Source organism: Macrotis lagotis, chromosome 1, assembly GCF_037893015.1.
Source record: "Macrotis lagotis isolate mMagLag1 chromosome 1, bilby.v1.9.chrom.fasta, whole genome shotgun sequence".
Lineage (NCBI taxonomy): Eukaryota > Metazoa > Chordata > Mammalia > Peramelemorphia > Peramelidae > Macrotis > Macrotis lagotis.
Window position 1 is genome coordinate 866,139,781 of NC_133658.1, and position 11,785 is coordinate 866,151,565.

Sequence of the window (11,785 nt, forward strand, 5' to 3'; positions counted from 1 at the left end):
GAAGTAGGATTGGGGGAAAAATTGCAAAACTCAAAATAAATAAAATCTTTAAATAAAAAAATTTCCCTGAAATGACTATAAAATGAAATTTATTACATATTATATAGATTACATTTGGAAATCATTTTTAGTGAACATACCAAACCCTGATATCTGAAGGAATCATAAACACTTCTGATGAAAAGCCAGAATGGCCACAGGTACTCAAATCTGAACTCCAGGACAAAATCGGCCAGCAATACAAGTGCCCACACTACCAGGAACTTCAGGTATAAAAATGTACTGCAAAAGAAAATAAAAATAAAAGTGTTAATTCAATGATAGTTGTGAAGAACTAGAAGGGAAAAAAAACTCCACTATTCCTTATCAAGAGAAATATGTAAGTAACTGTGTTCCCAAGTATGGCACACTCAAATAGAAAAAGTCACTAAATATGCATGAGAATCCCTGCAGGCTGAATATTTTTAAAAACCACATGTTAGCGTTATCTATGTTCTACTACATTTTTACTTAATTTCTTATATATTTTCCAATTTAAACTGGTTCAGGGTACACATACTTGGGAGTGCTAAGGTCTATGGGCTATTTGTTTGACACCTCTGATGTACATCATAAAAATGAAGAAAGTAAAGGATAAAAGAAGATATTATAACTCACCTAACAGTTTTAAAAGCCACTTCTCACTTAAGTCTTACTTATCAAGACAAGGCAGATACTCCTGTGCCAAGTCTGGCAGTGACCAAAAGTACTTTACATTTAGGGTGGCAAAAACATTTAAATTTTGCCACTATTTAAAAATGTGTTATTTGTCTGGCTTCAAAATACTGCAACACTTTCAAAATTATAGCTCGCAAGCTGTTCTTCATTAGAGGAAAATGTCATGGTTGAAAGGCCTCAAATTTGCTGTTTTCCCCACCCCTTTTACATCTGTTTGCAGAGTCCATGAAGTTCTTGATGCATACCCATCCATGCCTCAAGAGTTCAGTCTGTTTTTCCTTTTCTCCTTTGGCCACTCAGTGCTTATGCACACACAAATAAAAACCAAACAACCCTCCAGAATAGCCAAGGGTAGTGAAAGTAGCACAGGGAACAGATGTCAGTTAATCACAAGCTTCCCAGAGACTTAAGACAAGAGAAAGAAACAATCCTGTACATTTACAAAAACCACATAGCATTTGGTCATGTTCCTTGCTAATTCGCTTCCTTGCCTCTCCATGATCCTCTTCTATCTCAATTTCCTTAGGAGATAAAATAAAATAATAGGATATTAGAATTGGAAGGAATCTTAGAAACCAAACTCTCTTGGTTTATAAGTGGAGAAAGTCTAGAGTTGGAGTGGTTTGCCCAGAACTAAAAAGAAGGCATAAAAGAGAGGTCACCCAAGGAATCAGAAGCAGGAATCAGATTTGGCTTCCAGTTCAGGTGATCTGTTGCTTAGAGAAAGACCCCAGATGTCAGGAATGAACAAAGGAATGTTTGCTTAAAAATAAAATCATAGTACAGTTTGGCCACTCTCTTAAGCGATTTCCTCAAAAAGTTGAAATAGATCTAGATGGCCAAGGTTCCTTGTAGTTCTACGATTCATTCATTCATTCAAATAGGTTTTTTTTGGTTTTTGCAAAGCAATGGGCCTAAGTGGCTTGCCCAAAGTCACACAGCTAGGCAATTAAGTGTCTGAGGTTGGATTTGAACTCAAGATACTCCTCTGACTCCAGGGCCGGCTCTATCCACTGTGCCACCTAGTCACTCTCATTCAAATATTTTAAGGTGCTGAAGTATATAAACCTCATATACATTATCTCAAAATACATAGTACTAAAGAACAGACAATTATTTTCCAAGAAAGTTCAATGTTGATTCTTTTGGTCATTTAAACTGCCCTATGCTGAAAAAAATCTTAGCGTGTATGCCAAGTCCATTTTCCACTGTCCATTCTATACTGGATAAAATTCAGGTCTTTTAAAATGAACTGTTTGGAAGTGCCTGAAATGTACAAAATAATTTTGCCTGGAGTTTTAAAATACATTTCAATGCCAAACTAATGCCATATAAATCCTATTAGCTGAAGGACATTATTCATTCTTCAAATATTTATTAATTGCCTAATCTTTGTAGAGTAATATATACACAAAAACCTACAAATATTTAAGCCCCTACTATGTGTCAAATATTGTGTTAAGTACAAGAGCTGGAAATGATAATAAAAGTGAGTTCCCAGACCTCAAGTACTTAAAATCTTAGCCAGAGAATAAAACTTACCCACAATTAGCTTCAAGAAAGGTCTTTTGAGGCCCCTTGAAGAAAGTTCTGAGTTTCAAGAGGTCTGAGTGATCAGGAAAAGCTTTGCTGGCTTGGGGGACAGCTCAGAGAAAGGAACGACATGCCTGTCCAGTGGCCAAGGGGAGAACTAAGATGAAATCTGAAGAGACAGGTTGTGACAAAGGGGCATGGGGCATTTAGTCACCCCAGAGGAGATTGTATTTTACCCTAGAGACAAGAGGAAGCCACTAGAGGCTCTTGAGGAGGGAAGTGATGTGGTTAGATGTTTTTTAATTATCTCTCACTTTAGGGGCGGCTAGGTAGCATAGTGGATAAAGCACTGACCCTGGATCAAATTGGTCTCAGACACTTAATAATTACCTAGCAGTGAGGCCTTGGGCAAGACACTTAACTCCATTTGCCTTGCAAATACCTAAAAAAAAAAAAAAAAATCTAGTACATTGGTAGTTGTGCAGATTATAGAAAAAAGCAAAGTCTAGATGCCATGAAACCAACTCAGTGTCCTATCATGTCCCAGGAACTGTACTAGGGATACAAAGAAAAACAAAAACTATCCCTGTCATTAAAAGGCTCACATTCTAATGGAGGAGAGACATGCAAACAACTAAGAACAAAAATATATATATATATATATATATATATATATATATATATATAGTCAAGATAAATTGGAGGTAATCTTAGAGGAAAGGCTCTGCCATTAAGGGGAACTGGGAAAAGCTTCCTGCAGAAGGTAGGATTTTAGACATGAAAGCAAGAGGCAGAGGCAATGAAGGAAAAAAGAAAAAGGGGAAAATCAGTGAAAAGGATCTTGTTCAAGGAAAACAAGGAGGCCAGGATCACAAGAGAATGAGGTATTAACAAACCTATTAAGATAGACAAGGCCAGGGGTGGCTAGGTGGCACAGTGGATAAAGCATTGGCCCTGGAGTCAGGAGTACCTAGGTTCAAATCTGGTCTCAAACACTTAATAATTACCCAGCTGTGTGGCCTTGGGCAAGCCACTTAACCCCATTTGCCTTGCAAAAACCTTAAAAAAAAAAAAAAAAAAGATTAAACAAGGCTGGGGGTGGCTAGGTGGCGTGGTGGATAGAGCACTGGCCTTGGAGTCAGGAAAACCTGAGTTCAAATCTGACCTCAGACACTTAATAATTACCGAGCCATGTGGCCTTAGGAAAGCCACTTCACCCCATTGCCTTGAAAAATCTAAAAAAAAAAAAAAAAGATAGACAAGGCCAAGTTATAAAGACCTTTAAAAACCAGAGAATTTTCTGTTTGATCTGGGAAGTAATAGGGAGCCAGAGGAGTTCACTGAATTGAAGGGGAGGGAGGGGGTAGTGACATATTCAGAATTACACTTAAGGAAGATCATTTTTTTTGGTGTTGGTTTTTTTTTTAGGTTTTTGCAAGGCAAACAAAGTTAAGTGGCTTGCCCAAGGCTACAGAGCTAGGCAATTCTTAAGTATCTGAGACCGGATTTGAACCCAGGTACTCCTGGACTCCAAGGCCAGTGCTTTATCCACTATGCCACCTAGCCACCCCTAAGGAAGATCATTTTTAATAGCTGAATAGTGGAAAACCTGGGGTGTGGGAAAGATTTGAGACAAGGAAACCAACTAGCAGGCTGATTTAATGGTCCAGACTAGAAGTGATAAGAATCTGCACCACAAAGGTAGCAATGTTAAAGGAAAAAGAGGAGCTCACAGGAGATATATACCAAAAGTAGAAGCAACATTGGAAATGTTGGGGTGAGAGATTGGGGAGTTAAGAATGGTACCTAAGCTGTGAACCTGGGTAACCTGGGAGGACAGTGAGGATGATACTAGGAAAGTTCAGAAGGGGAAAGGACCTAGAGAGAAATATATTGAGTTCAATATTAGACATGTTAATTTTTAAATGTCTATGGGAGGCAAAGAACTTGAAATGTCTAATGTGCAAATGGAGTTGTGAGATTGGAGGTCAGGAGAGAGATTGGGGTTGGATAAATAGACCTGATATACATATGTAGAAAAAACTTTATTAGCAACAATAAGACTAAGAATCATGAAAACTCAGAGAATAGTAACCAAGAATGGAGGGTGGTCAACACTAAAATGCTTGAAATGCATAAAAAGTGAACTCTGACAAAAAAAGCTGGTGAATCTGGCAATTAGAATAACACTGGTAACCTTAAAGAGAGAGTAGTTTCAGTTGCAAAATAAGATTGGCAGGCAAAGAGTTGGCAAGTGAGTAGAGATATAATAAAGACAATAAGTCCAGACATCTTTTTCTAGGAATGCTGCAGTGTAAGGGGGAAATAGGATATCAGCTTTAGGGGATGTTACTGTTAAATGAAGGCGGAGGAGTTCCTGGGTATGCTTATAGAGGGCTGGGAAGGAACAAGTAGATAAGAAGAGACTGAAGACTGGGATGGAGGGGGTAATGGAATGGAGAATGATTACATGGAAAATTTACAAGAAAAGTTGGAAGAGGACAGTAGCACAGGCACAAGACAAGGTTTTGGCAAAGGGATTGGTCAATTTTTAGTTGAGAGACTAAAGGAGGGAATGAAGATGACAAGGAGTTTTGATACCTAAAGAAGAAAAGAGCACTGAAGGGGGAATGGTCTCTATCTTCTTAGTAATATATGAAGTGAGTCCTGAGAACAGAGAGGGAAAGGCTGTAGTGGAGGACTTGAGAAGATCCACTCAACTCCACCTCCTCATTCAGTTGCACATGAATAAGAGTGGAGGGGATACACAGTGCAAGGTATCTGGGGTTTGGCAAGGCATGAGAAAGAACTTAAATCAAAGAACTCAAAAATGGAGGTCAATGTAAAGCTGAACTGGTTAAAGATGAGGTCAAGATTGGAAAAGGGGAAAAGGCAAATGAATTAGGTAATGGCTTGGAATGGCACCAATGGAGGAGAGACTGAAGACCATGGGGAGAGCAAAGAATGAAGCACAGGAAAAGTTGGCAATGGAAGGAATTTCGAATATTTCAATGGAATTTCAGAGTTCTTGAAATAAAATACTTGTAGGAAATGATGAAGTGATTATTCCTATATGCTCGAGGTGGAAAAAAGGTTCGTGTATAGAGTTTGATGAGACTGGTGAACTGGGAGAGCATTATATCTTGGGAATATCAATATGCATGTTGAAGTTTCTCACTCTAACAGTGGGTGTGAAGGGAAGTGACAAACTAGTACTGAATTCCTTGAGAAAAGAGGAAAAATGTCCTGAGTGGCAGCACATGGCTGCCATCAAAATCTGCACAAAGTGGTAAATATAGAGTATCCTTTAAAGTAGGAGAGGTAAAAGAAGGAGGGCTTGAAAGTGGCAGTAAGCTTCAAGGAGTATGCCTTGTATAGTGGGGACAAGAGGAGGGGTGCAATACTGGAGAGCATGGACAGTGATGCAGTATCTTCTGGAAAGACAGGAGATCAAAGATACATAAGAGAAGAAAGCCTGATAAGAAGAGAACTTTGAATAGGGATTATTAAATTATCACCAGGTCTCCTTAGAAGACCTTTCCAGGGGCAGCTAGGTGGAACAGTGGATAGAACATCAGTCCTGGAGTCAGGAGTACCTGAGTTCAAATCCGGCCTCAGACACTTAATAATTACCTAGTTGTGTGGCCTTGGGCAAGTCACTTAACCCCATTTGCCTTGCAAAAAAAAAAAAAAAAGACCTCTCCAGCACAATAGGACCTACCAGAACTTGGGTTGCACTACTAATTCAGCCACAGGTCTCATTCCAGACCATAATGCGGCAATGCTATAATAAGGACTTTTAACAGAGACTCAGATTATATAGGTGAAAGAGCTCAGGTGTAAAGAGCCTTTAAAGATAATTAGCTGCATTTACAGGTAAGACAGCCCAGCAGTACGTCATATACTTGTCAAATATGGTTAATCTCTAAGAGACACTTTCACTAAGAACATATTCTGGCAGCATGATAAGCTTCTGCTGACTGAAGTGGGGGGGGGGGTGCAATGCTATGTAATCCATAAACTCTGGTTGCCTTTCAGTTTCATTTTGCTGTACCTGTTGTCCATAGGAGTACTGTGCCCTCATTCTTACTAAAAAGCATTAAGTCTTCTAGCAAGATGGAAGAAACACAAAACACAATTCACTGCAAGGAAAAGTTAAACAGGTTTCTGCTAAGATTCTTCATGAGCTGAGATAAGTAAAATTGATCCCTATTGCTGAATGATTTGAAAGACTATTTTGCACTAAAACAGTTTTCCTCCAATTTCAAGTTTATTTGTTTTAACGAGGAATGAATATCTTTTAATGAAGTATTCCTAAAGCATTTTTTAAAAAATAGATCGAAAAGATAATTATTTTCAGTATTCTGGGGAACCAGTTCTGGAATGAATAAAAAGGTGTGTCTTAGTTATATATCTACCACTGCCCAGGTGGATAAGAAACATTCCCCCTGCTTTCTGTCCCTCCTGGGTTGTGGCAGGATCCCAATGGAACATGAAGCATCATTGTTTCATCATTTAAAGACAATCAATCACTCAAATGATGAAAGTGTGTTGGAATTAGAAGGGAAAATTCAGTGTTACACTTAGAAAAGAACAAGAAGAAATGACCTTATATTTTGTCAATTCTTCTGTCCTGGTTTGACTACTTGATAGAGGGTACTTTTACCTACATTATTTTTTCTTCAACAACTAACTTCAATTTTAGTGTTCTCAGGTATAATCAATCTTTTTTTGGCATCATTTAAAAATGCAACTCTCTCATTAAATAAAATAGTATTTATTGCAGTCCAACTGTACATAAGAGCCAGTGCTAGCCTGGGGGAATACAAAAATGGACCCTGACCTTGATTATTCCCCTTAAGAGCCTTATTATTAGTCAGGCAAAGTGTTACAACAACATGCAAGTCAGTATTTATTTAGTGCCTACTATTTGCCAGACCTTGTGCTTGGTACTGAGAATGCAAAGATTAAAAAATGACTATCTCTGCCCTTAAGAGTTTTACAGTCTCATAAGAGACCATACAAATGCACAAACCCAAAATGTAATGTAGAATGCACTTGAGGAAGAGATCCAGAAACTTTTGAGACCTTATTTTCAGTTTGGGAAATCAAGGGAAGTTTGTTGAAAAAAGGGGAATTTAATCTAAAGTTCAAAGGAATAAGATTGAAACAAATGAAGAGGAGAGAGAAGTTCATCCCAGCAGCTCATGGAGGAGAGTGAACAGAAAAGACCAGAAAATGGCTGAGCACTCCAAATGGTTGCAATATATATATACTATATAAAGGACAATTATGGAAAATAGGTGTCAGGTAAAGTTTTATGAAGAAGGTAATCTTTCAGTTGAGTCTCAAAGGATTGCAACAAGACAGAGTTGAGGAAATAGAGCGTTTGGGTGGGTGAAAATTAAGGCACTGGGAAAAGAGAGATGAGGAGCAGGCCTGGAAATGGGAAAATAATCTAACTGTACCGAAGCACAGGGTTTGTGACTAATAGGAGGAGACAAGACTGGGAAAGCAAGTTGGAGCTGTACTGGAGGACCTTAAATGACAATCTAAAGAGTTTAGATTTTATTCTGTTGGTAACTGCCAGTTCTAAGAAATTTCTGAGCGTAGTTGTGACTCCATGATGATGAAAGACAAGTCTTTGACAAAGCAGTACCTTGCAACAGAGGGTTTAAAATAAAATAGGAAAGGGCACAGCTAAGTCACTAATGTCTGATAGAGCACAGGCCCTTGGAGTCAGGAGGACCTAAGTTCAAATATGACCTCAGACACTTAATAATTTCCTTGCTGTGTGACCTTGGGCAAGTCACTTAAGCCCATTGCCTTAAATAAATTTTTTTTAAAAAACTGAAATACGAAAGGAGACTTGTGGGCCACATCTTGACTTAGAAAGTAACAATCTATGCTATATTGCATATTTATTTTGTTTACTATTTCCCAATTATGTTTTAATCTGGTGCAACAGCACTTGGAAGTATCATGCACTTTGGTCCTATAACTTGTTTCTCCAAGGCTCACCTTTTCAGACCATTCTAAAAACCAAAGGGCATGGGGCAGCTAGGTGATGCAGTGGATAGAGCACCAGTCCTGGAGTCAGGAGTACCTGAGTTCAAATCCAGCCTCAGATACTTAATAATTATCTAGCTGTGTGGCCCTGGGCAAGCCACTTAAGCCTGTTTGCCTTGCAAAAAAACCTAACCCCCCCCCAAAAAGAACTTAACCTTATAAAATACAATAATTCATTCTGCCATGTCAACACACATATACATATTAATATTCTAGAATTTACAAGTGTATCTACAAAGCCCAAAGTATCAAATAATCTGGCTAAAAATACCAAATAATCTAAGTTATTAGATTCAGAAATTTAACATTTCAGGATGGGTATCAATTTTAATGAATATATCTTGCCTCACATTTAAAGATCAACTAAGATTCTGCCATATCCAAAGAGGAAGGAGAAAACTGGCAATTGTTAAATCACTTTAGGATTCTCAGATTTTTTTCCTTTCAAATGATTTAGAAAGTTGTAAGGTGGAAAATCCTGATTAGGAAAATTATTTACTACAGGACATTTTTCAACCATTCTGTTTTAAAAACAAGGGCAGAAAGGTAAAATCTTTATTAGTATAGGTTGCTATACTTACAGCCAATGAAATAAAGAAAAAGATATGAAATTATTATGCTTAATGATGCTGGAAATTTAAATTTTAAATTGAACTCCACTGATCACATTGTAAAAGGGCAAAAAAATTTTTGCCTGCCTACCCTGCCCAAATACTCTCTTCCTACCCTTTTGCTATAATGTACCTACTTCCTAAAATCAATTTTCTAGACCCTTCTAACTTAATTCAAAGGCCTTAGAGATCCTCTGGTTCCTAACCCTTTTCTATAAAGATGAACAAAATGAGGATAGAGGGGATGTAACTTGCCCAAAGTCAGTATCAGTCAAACTAAGGCTTAGGTCTCTTGGTTTGTTCTACTTTCCTGAGCTCTGTTCTTATCTTTTGCCAAATGGTACTATTTCTACCTTTGCCATCCAGGACTGATTTCCCTGGTGTGTTTGGCAGCACTTCTCTACATTGGACTAATGAGAAGAAAATTATTGGATACCTTATACTTTAATTGTTTCCAAATAAAAGACACTTCTCTTTCTGCATTCATGAGATTTGTTGCTTCCAATGGCTTTAGCCAACAAAATAATGATAGTACTTCTATTAATCCTCAAAACCTGACCTTTTCTCCAGGAAAACTAATGGTCATTTAGTCCCCTCGGTCCTCAAACAACAGAAACATGTGGAAAACTTCAGTGTGAATATAGGAGTCACAAATCTCAATCCTTTGCCTTTCTTCCTTTGCTTTGCCTTTTTAGCCTTGATTATGATTCATCTTCTATGTTTTTCAGCTCTTGATATACTTCCCTTGGTTCAATTGCTTTTTCTTCTTTGCATTCTTTTGATATTATACAGCTGACTGTCCCCTCCTGGAATTTTTCCAAGGTAGTCATGCTGTCCCCTATCCTGATCAAATTCCTGCTCAGGTCTCTCAGTGACTATTGGTTATCCATGAGAATCTCATATTCACTGAGATTTTCTCACAGAATATCAGAGTTGAAAGGAGCCTCAGGGGTCATAAGAGTTAAACTAGACAACCATAACCATTTGTTTCTTACATACCCAACAAATGTTATGCTTAGAGATCTCAGTAAAGACAGAACTGTCTACTCCCATTGTTCCTAAAATCAACTTTTTCTATTAAGTATTTTAGAAATTAGACAGACAGCTCGTAGAATCAATACTGGAAGGGACATTTACCTAGTCAAATCTCAACACTGTACAGAGGAAAAATCTCTTGTGTCAAAGTGAGACTAGAAGTCAAGTCTCTTGGATTCCTGATCCAAAGTACTTTCACTGTACTAATCATCTTTAAATTGTCAGCTGCCTTATCCCCAAATTAGAAACAATCAGATTGTTGCAGGGTCCTAACTTTCATTTTCTAAAGTTCTTTCTGAGCCAAGGACAAGGTCATTACCTAATTACAACTTAAATGAAAACACTTAAAATAACTTGTTTGCAAAAAAGGAATCAAGTTTGGGAGTAACCAAAAGGTATATTTAAAAGACCACAAAATTTCACTAGGCAATTAAGGATGTGGGGAGAGATAATAGGGAATGAGAAGGGCAGTAGAATGCTGCAACACCAACACAGAAACACACAATTATAAGGTTTACACAGAAAGAAAAAAAAATACTGCAGATATTAACAAATAGTTCTCATTGACTGTTTCTCCTTTTTGGAAGAGATGAAGTCATTCTGTGATTTCTGGACCCATCCACCATGACATTTTATCTCCTGACTTCTTTCTCTTTCCTACCTAAATTCTTTATTATGCAGACTCTGTCAAGTTTACCTGATGAAATGTATTGGAAACCCCAAGGGTTTCTCTGAGAAGCTTCACCTTTATGTGAGAAAACATCCCTATCATCCTTCTCATCTCCTCCAAAAAAAGAGAAATTTGTTCAATTCTACTGCTTGATAATGTCTTAGCCACCAAATTATTCTACCCAAAATCCAAGATTCGTGGGTAACAACTGCTATTGTTTTACAGTATAATGTGAAACATGAATGCTCCGATGGAAAACACCAAGCTCTGAAACTTGGTAAGAAGGCTTTAGAAAAAACAAAAACAAAAAATATGTAGAACTTACATAAACTCATACAAAAAGAAGAATTTCAGGTTTGATCAAGTGGTGCAAATTCAAAGTTTGGAATTTTAGATGCAGTGTTTAGCAAAACCTTCAGTATAGAATCATCATTACTATTTTGGTGGTAAACATTACCTCAATAATATAAGGAATCGCAATCCCACAACTGCAAAAGTAAATTTTAAAAGAATTCATATATATGTCTTATATGAAAGGAATTTATATGCTCACAATTATAAAAACTAGGCCATTAGAAATCATTTAGTGGCACTCTCCATTTCCCCTACAATCTCACAGATGAAGAGAATGAGGCTTCCTAGGGGTGATGTGACTAGTCACATAACTGTTAAGAATGACTGAGCAGACTGTATCCTGAAGCAAGAGGGCAAAGGAAAGAAGATGGAGGCGATAACCAATACTACTACTTAAAATAAGTGATTTAATCACTAAAGGAATTCCTCCCTCCACCAATCAAATTTCCACCCCTCTGTTTTAAGGCTTCTTTAGCTGCTATATCCAAAAAATATTCAAGTCAAGTTAAAAGGACCTTTTCTGAATGTTAGGCAGGTCCTTGAATAAGAGACATACAACTTGCCAACGAATCTATAATTCAATGCTATTCCAGCTTGTTTTACCTTGTTACACTGACAGAACCTTCAACAATAATCAACTGATATTTATATAGTGATTTAAAACTTGAAAAGTCCCTTGCATAGAGAACATAATTTGAACCACATAAAAAACCTTCAAGTAAGCACTACAGGCATAACTTCCATTTTGCAGAAGGTTCAGAGAGTTTATGTGACTTGACCATGATCCCATAGTTAA

At 37.5% G+C, this 11,785-nt stretch overlaps 1 protein-coding gene across 2 annotated transcripts in view; it reads right to left on the reverse strand.

The window, feature by feature from the left end:
- The window catches only part of MACO1 (macoilin 1), an 86,406-nt gene that overhangs the window by 62,982 nt on the left and 11,639 nt on the right, over window positions 1-11,785 (reverse strand). For both annotated transcript variants that reach the window (XM_074218085.1, XM_074218087.1), the window contains exon 2: window positions 141-282. In XM_074218085.1, the coding sequence (XP_074074186.1) occupies window positions 141-282 (142 nt within the window). The remainder of the gene's footprint in view (window positions 1-140; window positions 283-11,785) is intronic.